General features: G+C 35.6%; 1 protein-coding gene across 1 annotated transcript in view; it reads right to left on the bottom strand.

Annotated features, from left to right (window-relative positions):
• Positions 1–15503, bottom strand: part of LOC142150794 (dynein axonemal heavy chain 3-like) — a 947133-nt gene that overhangs the window by 509855 nt on the left and 421775 nt on the right. Inside the window, 1 exon segment of the mRNA XM_075205980.1 lies at positions 6770–6884. Coding sequence (XP_075062081.1) covers positions 6770–6884 — 115 coding nt within the window.

Here is a 15503-nt window from a genome sequence, read left to right as displayed (position 1 = left end):
AGGGTGAAGACAGGGTTGGGTAGGGGTGGACAAATGTAGGCAATGTACAGAAAGGGTGTGAAAGTGTGCCGATGCAGATGTAGCTGAATCAGGTCCTGTATTTCTTAAAAGTATGCTTGGTTTCAACCGTATCATTTGCACTAGCTACAGGACCGCTGTAAGTGCTGACTGGCATTGCATAGTTTTTGTTTGGAAAGTACAAGTATGCAGGCCACTAGTTAAGACAAAACATGTGTATGCAACTAAGATAGACCATAAAACACAATGGGCCTGAGTCATTAAGGACAGCAAGGCAAAAAAGGAGTAAATTTGATCCTGGACATTCCATGTTGCAATGCAAGGGGTGCAAATTAATTTATTGTTTTGCACATAAGTAAAATACTGGCTGTTTTATCATCTAGCGTACACATAATTGACAACTTTATTTTTACACTGAAATGTAAAGTGGATCTAGGACACGTCCTACCCTAACTATAAATCTGTCCCCACATTTTAAATTTAAATCCCCCTCCAATGCAACATGGTTTTGCCAAGGTGCAAAGTTATTCCTTTTTTTTGCTTTGCTCTCCTTAATGACTCAGGCCCACTGTATGTACAGGATGCATTTAATGCAAAGAAAATTATAAAATAAATATATACTATTTTTTAAAACAACCATATTTTTATTAATGATTTTGCTGTTTAGAGTTGTTCATCTATTTAATAATAGAAATGTGTTTGTATGCAGATGATGTGACTTTATATTGCACATACACTTGTGTGTATACTGCACTCTGTTCTGTAGTATCTGTAAATATATCTCACGTAACATTTAGGCAGAGCATACTTACACCCAGATTCAAAACAGATCGCATCTTGAGATCCACTTGAATTTGAATACGGACGAAATACACTCAAGTTCTGTGCTCTTTTTTAAAATGCAAGTTGCATGCAGGTTGTGTCCGTATATGAATCAGGCCAATTGTGTGCATTTTCTTTTAAGTATATCAACTTGTTTACTTTTCATTTTATGGTGTGCCTGCTAGTTAGACCCCATGCTGTATACACATTTGCATAATTATAAACATGCACCAAAGGGAAATTGTGCAAATGTCCATACAGTGTAATAAAGCAAAGAGACATCACTGGCGTTGCTGGCAATCTCTTTTGAAAACTGCATAATTTTTAACAATGTAATCAGTAAAAGACAGTCAGGGATCAGTGGGGGAATCACATCATATTATTGTGATTGTTTTAAATGTATTTGTAAAATAAAGAGCAGACAGATAATGGTGTTATAATTAGAGATGAGCGGTTTGGATGCAGAGGAATACGACAGATCTGAATTCTGGGGTTTCGAGTGAATCTGAGTCATGACTCAGTTACTCATGCCAAAATCGTATCTGAAAACAAGGCAAAATGTGATTTCCGGGAAAATGTCTTCTCTCACAAGTTTTGTATCGATATATTTCATATATAGCCCTCCCTTGTGTTTCATATGACATTTTAGAAGAGAGAGTGTAGGGAGGAGGGTGGCTGCATGGATGTCCTCCAAAATAAAATTTAGACTAGAGACTGTAAGAGGGAATTTAAATAGCAAACAATTCGATAGATGTGATTAGTTTAATGCAGTCAATTTCTGTAGAGATCAGTTAGCTACAATAATTTGCTGATCAATTGGGTGTCAGTCTGTCAGAGTGTTTAGAGTAGTAGTGGCTACTAGTTGTTATAGTTATAGAACATATTTTATATATATATATATAGTAATACAGACATCATTCACTAGTATTTAATGGAGAAAAATAGGGTGCTGCTGCAGTATGACTCTGAGCAACAGACCCCCAAAACACAAATATAGTGCTTTCTTTTAAAATCTAAAGTGTTTGTAGTGAAAGCAATCTTGTGAGGGGCACCATCAGTGACATCTTTATTAAGCGGGCAAAAACACCAGGGTGTTCTTTGACAATGAAAAGCACACCCTAACAAAACAAATATCTTTCTTTTAAAATTCAAAGTGCTTCTCTACTAGTGAAAGCAATTTATGTGGGGGGCAGTCAGTGAGATCTTCTTTATTAAGCGGGCAAATATCAGGGTGTTTTAGTGTGAACAGCAGCACTCCAAGATACATATATTTCTTAATAGCTTTCTTTTTAAATTCGAAGAGTGTTTTGTTACCATTCAAATCTATTTTTGTGAGGAGACACAAGTACAATTCCATCTTCCACCATATCACATTATGGCCTTGGTCTATCCAATAAGCTCTTATCTTGCCGCTACTATCCTCTCCAATGTGTTGCTGCTGTCCCTCTCCATTGCGTCACACATGATCCTTTCCGGTTACCTACTTGTTTAATCTTCTTTGGTAAAATGAAAATGTAATTGATCTAGACATCTGTGATGAGGATGATGATGAGGGTGATGATGACGTTGTCTGTCACCACTGAAGAAGATGATCACTGTTAGCCAAATGTCCATTAGTCAATTGGTAAAGTCCCTATCTATTCTCAAGTTCAACAACCAAAATGTTCACTGTTGTGGGGGCTGAAATAAATCAAGCACTTCAGCCACAAATGTGGCAGTCCATGATGCTGAAGTGCTTGGTTTGTTAAACTATGTACATGTCGTTTTCAACATACAGTATATTCCAAGGACAATTCCATCTTGCACCATATAACATAATGGCTTTGGTTTATCATCATCTATTAAATGTCTACTGATGTCTAATGACCTCTTATTCTTATTGCCTCTTCACTTTCCATGAGGCATGCTGTCTAACATTAAAAATATAGTGTACGTGGTCTTTCAATATTTTTATTCTGGGTGCAGCCCACCTTCATCTATCTACTTGTCTAAATGTCTACTAATGTCGTTGTCCATCTAATGACCTCTTTCATACTGTAACTTCCCTATCAATTATGGATGCACTCTAGCATACAAAATATAGTGTGCATGGTCTTTCAAGATTTTTATTCTGGGTGCAGTCCACCTTCATTTATCTACTTGTCTATATGTCTATTGATGCTGCTGTCCATCTAATGATCCCTTCTTCTTACTGTATCTTGCCTGTAAATTATGGATGCCCTTTAATTTTCAAAATATAAAGTGCATAGTCTTTCAACATTTTTATTCTGGGTGCAGCCCATCTTCGTTTATCTATTTGTCTAAATGTCTACTGATACCACTGTCCATCTAATGACATCTTATTCTTTCTATCGGTATCAATCTGTTGGCAAACCTCCTGAATGTAATTTTCAGCATTTAACGAAAGCATGTAGATAATTTATGCACATTGATGTGCCACTATGTTTCATAGGGATTCTTTATTTTATTAAACTGTCATGGATGCTCTATCACTAATTTTAGCCAGACAGCTCTCTGCAGCCTTTGGCCAAAACTGGTTAAAGTTTGGACAGGTGTGAAGAGATCAATAAAAAATTCTCTATAAATGACTGTAAATGAATGTTAATGCTAAAACAGTAAGGTAAGGCAAAAACAGATCAAAATCACATTATTTTTTGATTTTTAAATATATACAGATTCAAAACCAAAACACATGAGGATTTTTGAGAGCTAAAACCGAAACACTGGGGTCAGCGCACATCTCTAGTTGTAAATCATGTTGGTGGTATGTACAATGTAATGGAAATTACAACAGGTTTGTTTTGCGTCTATATCTCCTCATTCATAATTGCTATAATAACTTAGGAATCAAAAGAAGTATATCAGTGTTTGCAGAATGCAACAATTAAAGCACTAAAATGAGAGCAGGTTATATTAAATCCAATAATATGAGTAATAAGGGACTATATACTAGAACTACTTTTAATCGTAAGCCAGGAAAGTCCAGCAATCAGGTGAAGGACCATTTACAACCAACCGGTCTTGATTTCAAACAGGAAAAAATGTTTCCCTAAATTATAAGTTAAAAAATAAAGGTTAGTGATAAATTCTTTAAGTTAAAATTGAGGCTAGGGAGGTGAGAAGATTGAAATAAAGTTGGCTGGGGAAATGAGAATATACATGTATAGAAACTGGGTTGGGGTAATAATGTATGCATGTGTCACTAGTTGTGCTGTTTAAGGTGTTTTTTCTTCTTTGCTTCTGTAGTGTTGTGCATGTAAAATCTTATATTTTATATTGTCACTGTCAGAGAATACGGTTTTATTTTCAGTTCTCAGTTCAGTTCAGCTCTTCAGTTCTCTGTGCTCCTTCAAACGAGCACTCAAAACTTACCTGTTCCTTAAAGCCTACCAACCTTCTACCTAACCCGCATCTCCTCCAAACGTTCTACCCTCTCTCCTCCCGGTCCCTCTCCCCACACTTCAACTTCCTTCAATTGTGTCTGTTTCGTTCACCCACCCTTAGGATGTAAGCTCGAATGAGCAGGGCCTTCTTCCCTCTTGTCTCCACACCTGTTCTTCTACTCCGCCTCTACTGCATTGACCTAACTGGAGTTTCTGAAGCATTGGTATTTTTGTTTATTGTTCTGTACTGTTATACCCTGTATAGTCTACTGTTTGCTTTGTGTACGGCGCTGTGGAAATCTTGTGGCGCCTAACAAATAAATGATAATAATAATAATAATAATAATACGGTTTTATTTTCAGTTCTCAGCTAACAATGGTATGGTTTTACCATAATCCACAGTTGACCCACATCTAAATCTGTCACTGGCTAAATATTCCCCTTTTCTTCCATTGGCTGGTACTTCTCTCAGATTTTTTTCTATTATGAAATGAAAAATGCCAAATTGCATGAATTCATTTTAGTATAGGCTGTTTGCCTATGGTAACATTAAGGTTATTAGGGGTTGCAGATGCTAAGGGGGCACATCAAAGCAGTGTCCACTGTTAGCGGGTAACTTAATAAGTTCCCTGCTGTGTGGCCGCCAACACCACAAGGCAGATGAAGCCCCAGAAGGCAGTTTGTTTGAGCCAGAATTTCTGTGGTCCAAAATGAAATATTCTAAGACACTTTCTGTAACTGGGTGGTGCTGGCATTGTTTACACATTAACTGGGCCATTGTTTGAAGTGTGGAACCTGTTCCCTGATATTTTAAGGATGTGCAGCATTTTTTAAATATTTTCATGAACATGAAGAGTGATGGAGCAAGGATTGGATACCAGAATTTGCTTCATACAATCTCAGTGATATTAATTGGAGGCATATTGGTTGTAAATAATTTGTAGAGGTGATACTACTATGTTAATAATAGTTAGATACCTATGAGAGCTTTTAATTGTATTTTGTATGTACAAAAATATTCAACAGAGCTACACAAAGGACATCTTATGGAATTCAATAACATTTGTATATATTACAATCACATGACTGATTTCACAAATTAAATTGTTACATTCTTCAGTTTATAATACACATCATTTAAAGTACATGCACAAAACTTAAACATTAAATATTATAGACTTGATAATTATTATTATTATTATTATTATTATTATTATTATTATTATTAATGTAATATGCTTACATTTTGTAATAGAACAGCCAAAATAAATGGTGACATAAGCATAAACTAGAATGCTATGAAAATAAAGAGTTATTATTTTCATAGCACTAAAACAAAGTAAAGTAATAATAAGTAAACTTTTTAGCTCTGGGACTTGTTCAGTACATTGACTATTGCAATTACATATACACATTAATTTAGTGAAACTCTGCTTTAAAATTCTACGAGAAAAGCCAATATCCCCATGCAGAAAAGGGAAAAAGGTTCAATTTTACATAATAAAACAAACTAAGGCGTTCATACCCATTCCTATTGAGTCTGCAGGTCAATTCCCATGGCTTCCTATATTTTAGCTACTGGCTTTATGAAGACGACCCTAAGGCCCCTTCTAATAACTTATCTTTCCTGATAAACCCTGCTGATATGATGGTCTGTGTTTGTAATGGGATCATTGCACATCTATTATATTATAATAATCCTGTGTTTGTGATAAGTGAGATAAATGACAGCTAAGAAAAGTGGAATATTCTATATTATTATTTGTCATGCCTCTGAAACAGCATTTTTCTTAAATGAGACTATGTACCTAGTAAGGTTATTTCCTTCAAAGTTATTGATAGCATGACTTCTGGAGCACACTTCATCAGCTTCTGCTAACACTGACTAGAAATCAAATAAAGAAGGTTATTACATTAGCTAACACGCGTTTCCTAGCATCCCCTTTCATTTGTGAGCCACTGCATATGAAATGTGTTTTAAAAATACCCTAGACGTCTGTTTGTTTTTGTTTCTTTTAACATCTGTGAATAATATTCCACCATGATTTTTATTTGCACATTTTTCCAGGTTATTGAAAATGTTTAAGGTATATGCATATAGTTTTGACTTGTAAGATAGATAACAGATAGATAACAGAGATACACAGTATTTCGTTATTATTGAAATTTAAACAAAACAGAATTATAAGTTGGGTATTTTCAAATGAAAATATTCCATTTTTGCAGTTTGGTCATCCTAGCCCAAATGACAAGACAAATGGTATTCTCTGAATATCCAGCAGTCATGCATTTCATTGTTTTAGGTTGAAATGCGCAGACAGTCTGGCAATGCAAGGCATTTGTCTTTATCTGTAGAACACCTGACAAGAAGCATGATTACTTCTGTAAGGGTCTTAAAATAAAGAAAAAATGTCCTGTCCGCAGCCTGGGTTATTTATTATATGCTGAAATGCTGACCGTGGCTAGGAAGCAAGAAATTGTTTAGACTGGATGAGAAAATATTTTTTTTCCCTTCCAGAGTTTACATGGTGAGCTCTGGTCCTACCTGCACAATATGGCATTCCTCAGCAGTAAGCATTGTTGGTAGTTTTGTAGTTAGCCATGACACAGTTAGAGGCTCCCATCCTAAGTCCTTTGCTTCCATATATATCATACCACACCTGAAAGACAATATGAAATACATTTCTGAAAATGATATTATGCAATGGAAATGACAAGATCTGATAATTAATTATGTATCTTTCTTTGTTTTATCACATAGGACTATACGTATAAAAATAATTGGATTTTTTTTTTGCTACTGGGATAAAATCCAGAGCAAATTAATTAAATAGCTAAATAACAGTGAAATCAGATTGAAAATAATCTACAATGTTGCCAACCAGTAACATGTACTATGCAGAAATAGACGTTTTCAGTAGTGGATTTATATTTTCTTGTTTCCTGGGTGGAACTCTTCCAATGGGTCCTTCTCTGGATTAAATGTCTATTTAATATCACATATGCACCCATTGCTACAGTCATAATCTAATAAACTTTTCCAGACACTGTCTAGATCGCACATGAGCACTGAGAAGCAATAGTAGTAGGGAGGCCGTGTTATAACACAAAGCCTCTGCACCCACCACAGTACTCTGAGGAAAACACTTATAAAGGTCAATCTCAGTCATGTATCACACCAACCTCAGTCGTGATCACACTGAGTTCTGGCCTCTCAGTCAATTTAAAATCACACAATATTTTTACCTGCACCACTAAGTATTAGTGAAGCAAATATGAACCATGGACAGCTATGGACCCTGGGCTTTTGCCACTAAACTGCAATGTTGATTTACTGCTATCAAACAAGAGAAAATACCCTGCTTGTTGGACACTTATACTAGCAAGCAGAAAGTTTGGACAGCATTCTCTATTCCTGTGACTAGGAGTGTGGCGTTTGGCTGTGACATCATAGCCATCATAGCCAAGACTATTATACTCCCAGCGTAATGCTAACATAAAAGGGCAGCAGTCAACAGCTTCACAGGTAAGACAGTTTTAGTAAACCGAAAACAACAAGAAATGGCCCGGGCGTTCCGCTGATTGAGTGCTTGCCTTCTTATACTATAGGGATTGTTGTCCTATACTGCTCCAATAGATTCCAAGTTAGAAGGAGCTATAGTTAGGTAGTTAGCAAGACAGTCATTGCCGCATATCGCTCCATTAGATCCAAAGTGAGAAGGAGCAACAGATAGGTAGTTAGCAAGACACGGCGCTTTATTTTAATAGAAGGCTTTTTCTCTAGCAGAACTTGCCTACACCTACCTACTCATATCTGCATTTTGCTGCATTAAGAGCGGTTATTATACCGGGATCTATTTACCACAGTGTATAGATAGACAATCTCTTATGCAGCACAACGATATCATAACAGCAATCCCCTACTATACTACCTAGGACTAATCCCTTATATTTACTACAAGAGGCTGAACCACTCTATCAGTGGATTTTAAATACACACATTGGTTTTAAATGAGGATAGTCGTATTTATCTTGCTTTTTTTGTTTGTACTAATAAAAGTTAAGTTTTATGCATATCTCTCTCTATTCCCAATTTTTTCAAATAGCTGAGAGTATTGTGCACCCGGGCCATTTCTTGTTGTTTTCGGTTTACATTATCTATTGATGGTGGGTGCACCCTCTGTACCTATATGATTCAAATATTAATTTTCATGGTAATAAGTGAGGAGTTACTCTTGTTCACTGGTGCGACATAACCCTCTTTCCCCTTTATCTCAAGACATTTTTAGTACCCAGATGCATAACTATACATTGATATACATTGAACCTCATCTGCTATGTCAATGCCCAATCTCTCAAATTAGATAGGTCTGTAGATACTGTAATTTTGTATCATGTGCCAGTATTTTTAACACAATTTTCAATCTCATATATATAGAAAGACAGAGCAAAACATTTATGTTATGATTCTAATGTAACTACTTTCAGTCCTTCATTAATGAATCTCAGTTCTGTTTGCCAAACTATGTGGTTCACCAAACAAAACATTTGTATGTAGAAACTTTTAACATCACTCCCTAATTGACTAATGTGTGTGGTTTAATCACAATTATGCAGTTTTTTGCTTTTAAAATTACATTTTTAATATCATCTTGTTCAAACTATGAACAGTTTTTAAAGTAAGGTGGGATGAGAGTTTCTTCCTCTGTGAGTCATGCTTTCTGCAGCAATATACAAGAAGTTTTGTTATTATTTGTTAATTAAAGTATTTCTTGTATACCAAAGAAAGTCTAGATTTTTCACAAACCTCCCCCCAATCAGATAATTTAAGTTTTCCCCAAATAGTTGCATTTTTTCATAGCCTTAGTTCATTTTTATTTGCTCATGAAAGACATAAATGCTGTACTGGCCAGGAGCCGTTTCTCAGCTTCCGCTGCACAGGCCTAATGTTAAATACATATCCTGCTATAGTATGCAAACAGGGTTAATTAATCAACATTGTCAAAAAAACATCTCAACAGGGGCAAGATAAATATTTTTCTACAGAATGTAAATGTAAACAATAAAATAAAAAACATTCATACTTCGAGTTATTGTTGTTAGTTTAAAAATGGGTGGAAATGTCTGCTTGGATTGTGGTCATCTCGAGACCACCAGTTTGACATTGTTTTCCGACATAATGTTTTCTTTTCCTTTGTAAAGCTTATAATCCTGTTTTGCTCTTCTAATTTCTTACATGTTAATTGCTAAGTACACTCATTCTCATATAACATTCAGTATACTGAAATTTAAGAAAAAAAAAGTTACATTGTTGTCAATGTCACTGACCCCCAGCGACTCCCAAACCGCATAGGTCTATTCCAGATCATGGTCAGGCTATTGCTCGCCATGATTTTCTGGAGCGGTTTATTTTTAATTTTTTCTACATATGGACATCCATACCAGCATTCATTACCATTCACATCTTTTTATCTCCTGACACTCTTTCCTTCCCCCTCATTCCTAGTCCTCATTCCTGTTTTCCCCTATACCCGGGCCACACTATATTTTCACCTGATACGTTCCAGAGCAAGCACTGTTCACTATTTGGAACACCCTACCAATGCCAAACAAATTCAAACTTATTACCCTTAATGTTAAGGGCCTAAATATTCCAGAAAAAAGGTCTAGGCTTTGAGAGACCTTTTGGCCTCCAAGATAGATGTGGCCTTCCTGCTGGATACCCACTTCAAACCAGGGTCAGCACCCTCCTTAAATAGTCACCCTTATCCTCACACATTCCAGTCTAATAATAATGATAGCAAAACACTTCATAAACTCCTAGAGGGCAGAGGTTTATTGATAAAATGTAAAATCTTTCATCAATCCTTTACTTTTGTAAATGTCTATGCTCCTAATCATAACCAACCTGCTTTCCTAGAAACACTTTTAGACCGAATAGACTCACTAAGAGAAGGGGTTCTAGTTATTGAAGGAGATCTCAACTGGACCCTTCAGCCTATCGTGGATTCATTCTCCAGAGCAGCTAGACACCCAGGTAGATTATACCGCAAAGTGAGGCGTAATCTTCATGACCACCAGTTGGTGGACACCTTGAGACTCAAACATCCCACAGGCCGCGACTCTACCTTCTTATCCCACCCACACAGCATTTACACCCAAGTAGACTATTTCTTCTTGTCACACAAACATTTACACATGATCACAGGCATCACCATAAGACAAGTCACCTGGTCATACCATGCCCCAGTATTTCTTTCCCTTTCCATACCACGGCCTGGTCATAGACCGCTTACTTGGCGACTGAACGAAAAATTGCTGCAAGACGCATACTGTAGATCACAAATTGAGACGGCGCTAGAAGAATACGTCCAATTTAACGATTCCCAAGACATATCTAAAATCTCAGTGTGGGAAGCCCACAAGTGTGTCATACATGGTAAAATTATGCAGTTGGGCACATTTATGAAACAACAGAAGGTAGCTCTAAAAGATGCCCTTCTCCTGAAAATCTGACTCTTGAAACGCAACATAAAGATTCACTAGAATCATCTATCCTTACAGAATTAGCTGAAACGAGAGCAGCACTGAACAAATTACTCTCTGATAAGGGGAAGCTTGATTTCTGTAAATGCTGAAACAGATATTATCAGTGGGGTGACAAACCGGGCATACTCCTAGCATGGGCCCTAAGAAAACAATGAGCCCAATTGAATATACCACATATTAGAACTGACACAGGGAAGCTTAGCCACTCTCCAACAGATATAGCTGCGGCATTCCGCGATTTTTATTCCAAACTTTACAATATATCTCAAGATATACCAGTGCCGGACAGGTCCATTAAACAGGTACAAATTGCCTCCTACCTCAAAAAAATAATTTCCCCTTGCTTACAATGGAAGATATACAGAATCCTTTCTACCTGGGTGAGTTAGAGGAGGTCATTAAGACTACACCTTCCAGGAAGAGACCAAGTCCTGATGCCCTCAGTTTTCTTACCATAAAACTTTTAAAGACAAACTGTCGCCGCTTATGCTTCAGGCCTTCAACTCCATCTCTGACCAGACCCATTTCTGCACACATCCTGTAGTGACACATATCACACTCTTTCCTAATGAAGGGAGATATCCTGCATTATGCTCCAGCTACAGACCCATCTCATTGCTTAATGTGGATATTAAATTGTACACCAAACTTTTTGCCAACTCTGTTGGAAATGCCAAACAACATAAGATACCCCACTACACATTTGGTGGCAATGCTGTGCCCTTCGCTCCTTCTGGGAGACGGTGTTATTTATTTCCATGGCTTTAACCAGATCTTATGTACCAAATTGTCAAAACTTTTGGCTGCTTAATAATACTAAAATGCCCATTTCCAAGTACAAAAAATCCACACTAAAATACCTCAGTTGCACTGCAAAGGCTGTGATACCGGTCCACTAGAGATCCCCAACACTGCTATCTATTAAAGAATGGTTTGCGTGATTGGACTTTTATATGCCCATTGATGACCTGATATTATCATCAGGGGATAAATGCCGCAAGTATTATGTGTTGTGGTTCGAATGGCTAGAATTCAAGGAAACCCCACTGTACACCCTCTGGAATAGATGAGGTCTCTATAATCCCTACACAGTGCTAAACCCACTTTCTCTTGCATGACATGCTGAATTCTTCACATACATTTTTTTTTCTGGCTACCCTTCATTCACCCTCCTTTCCCACTTTGTCGTTCCCCCTCTTTACCCATTTTTCCCCTACCTATCTTTATCTCAAGGAAAGGATCATTTTGAATCAAATCTGTACTAAAGTGCTTACAATGGACCTCTTTTAAATATTATTCATTATTTTATTTGTAAATCTGAAGGCATACCGTATTTCCGTGAATGTAAAGTAGTGATATCTTGTTATGTGATCAACATTCTGTTCTATACTGTTCACCGTGACATTTGCATAGACTGTACTCTTTTTTAACATCCAATAAAAATTTATTGTAAAAAAAAATAAAAATAATAATAATAAAAATAAAAAACTAGCGGGAAACAGGTGCATATAAAAAATAGTAAATTGTGCTGCCTATGATGAGTTGTGTGTAAATGCTATGATCCCAATATAAAACTTTGGGGATTTATTAACAACAGTATGAACAATTTTTGAGATGTTTTTCAAAATAATTAAAATATGGCTTTTTGAGAAAATCTAAATTTTGATTTCGAAAATGTTATATATTTTTAATTTTTATTGAAACATGATGCTGTGTTATATATCATATGAAAGCCCATATAAACAAGATTAAAATGAGACCTTGCCCAACTCTCTAGCTCAATCAGGTGAGCTACCAATGCAATTTAAAAAAAACATTAAAAGCAATTTTTTCATTACAAAAGGGCAACTTTAAAGATTTATAATTTCAAAACCAGTGCACATATTAGACTAAGATTTGGGGGATTTCTTTACACCAATGGAAGCATTTATTATACCAAATTTAATTGAAATTAGAAAATGTAAGGTAGATTTTTTTCTAAACTTGTGTTGATTTGATGTGGAATGACCCAGTGGTAGTATTACATTAATATATGCAGTACAGTGTGTGTTTCAGTAGGCTTAATTTGCGCTGAAATGGTAAGCGCTACATGGTAAATCATCACCATCATCTGAAACCTTTACTAAAAATATGGTTCAAAGATGAGCTTTACCCATTGTTTTTAAAAATAAACTGCCACATTCATGAACAATTTGAATATATTTGCCCATAGCTATTCTCAGCACATGATACACAGCACAGGGTACTTTGAGAGCATTCATACTGGCAGTAACCTAGCATAAGCTAATATTTTTATATTACACCGCGTTATATAGTTTCACATGCATCAAAAAAATGCCTTTTTGTGTGTCATGTTAAACATTTTTGTGTTTAGTTTCACTTTAAGGGTTAGTAGAAAATTGACACCGTTTGGTAAAGTAACATTGGTACAGTAAGTCTGGGTACACACTACAGAAAATTTCTCCCAATGCGATAGAATTAACGATTTTATCAACGACTGAAGAAAAAAAAAGTCGCTATCAGCATGCCGGTCCATGTGTACACACTATACACGTTTTACAAAATTTACCCTCAGATCTGTGCTCTTCATCTGTCATAACCATCGGCTGAAAAGATCGTGAATCTGCGCACTCCATAGAGATTTAAGGACAATGCCGGTCCTGAGTGCATATACACTGCAGAATTGGAACAACATTGTTCCATCGTTGAATGAGATATTTAGTCCGGTTCAAAAATCAAATGAAATGATGCAATGTGCTTTGGAACGATAATCGTCCATCATTGGAGTGTACACACTGATGCGATATTGGGCAGAACGGCCATTTATCGTGTGATTGTCCTGATAATTGTGTTGTGTCTACCCAGCCTTACTTTGACCACATATGTATATCTAGCATGTCAAAACTATATAAATAAATATTCTTTATCTGTAAATACATGACATAAATACATACATTGTTATATGATGGGCCAAAATCAAACTACTCATTTATTAAAAAATATTTTTTTCTTTTTTTCCTGTTCTTATTAAATATATAAACTAGACAGCCTTTTTTCTTAAATATAATGTCCAACTGAAAACTAATAACATAAGAGCACAGTAAAATGTCCACTAGTGCAAATCTATTGATTTAACTAGATGAAGACCTGCTAATTATAAGATTACTGATCTCATCACTTTGTGAGCCAGAAAGACAATTTTAATTCAGAACATCAATAAGCTTAGCAAAGCACAGATTAGATGATTTATTGGTTCTTTCAATATAACTTTTGTAAATTGTATATTAAAATTTAATAGACTTGAATCTTCTTCCAAATATAAAACAAAAACAAAAGTGTTTTACAATGTTTCATAGGAAGTATATGTACTAGATACACTGTTTTCACCATGCATGTGTTACATGTGTTGTTTATCTGTTAAAATATTGCTGTAATTAATTACAGAAAGAATTGCTACACGTTACTGGGCAAAGCCTCGGATGATGGCACCACAGTTGCACAATTTCAAAACAGCTGTTTTTAAAAAGTATTCTATTTGTATATACCAAAGTCACAGCTCCCATTGTGCATCACCATTAAATGTTACGCACGTTGCTTTGTTTACCTGAAAAATGCATACAGCAACTAATAAAAATTCAAGAGCTGCTTGTTGTATTATTCAAAGCTACCTTAAACATAAAGAGATGACAACACTGGAACAAAGTATCTTAACTGCAAATTAATATATCTTTTAAGGTCATATTTGTCCCTGAGGAATACTGTAGGAATATTTTAAGCAGATAACATTTTAAAGGTGCAATATTGTACATAAAGTATAAAGAAATTCTAAGGCAAAGGTAATTGAAAGAAAAAGATTAATGAGCATAGCATCATCTTAAAACTTAGTCTAAAGATAGCAAAGAAAGTTTTCTGTAGAAATAAAAAGATGGAATTGTTAGTAGGTTACCATGATCATCCTTAAGACTACGAGCTATGGTACATACTAACTGCTTTTGCTGTGTGTTGTGGGTTAAGTTTTGTTGCCTTTAGCCTTAAATTTTACCATCTCCCCCTTATTGGCTAGTGCCCACTAAGTAAGGTACTAACTGCACGTATACAGAAATGATTGTTAATAATCTCTTAACTTCTATGTCATTTTTCATTATAGACCAATTTTACAATATTGATGTAAAAAAAACTGTGAACAAATTTGATTTGAAAGATACTGTTAAATCATGGCTGAATATTTTATTTTGTATTGGAAATATAATTCACATATTCCCTTTGCAGAATTTCACATTCTTTTACAATCTTTTACTTTAACACCTATATACATGTGATACATATGGCCTGTTAGGGCAACACACAGCCACAAATTAATGTAAGCCCTAAAATGTATAAAGTACTTTCCTTGTAGATTGTCACTTTCTTGCATACACTCTTGGCAAGTAGTAGCAATTGAAAAATATATATATTATATACAGAGGCCTCCAATGCTAATAGAAATGATTAAGCGGTTACTCGACATAACAGATATTCACTAATGAAATACAGATACCTAAGGTATACATAAAATATACAAATAAAAATTACTGCTAGTGTCTGTGGCATTATGTCAGCATCTAAAAATGTTATTCTACTGCCATTTACTATTCAGCTTAGTATTGTTCACTATTTTCATTTCTTGTGGAACGTCTTTGGTAGACCTTGCATTAGCATGTGCATTCGACTAATCAGGCGAACTTGCTGCC

Source organism: Mixophyes fleayi, chromosome 4, assembly GCF_038048845.1.
Source record: "Mixophyes fleayi isolate aMixFle1 chromosome 4, aMixFle1.hap1, whole genome shotgun sequence".
NCBI lineage: Eukaryota > Metazoa > Chordata > Amphibia > Anura > Limnodynastidae > Mixophyes > Mixophyes fleayi.
Note: the sequence above shows the minus strand (reverse complement) of the source record. Positions and strands in the feature narration are given on the sequence as shown.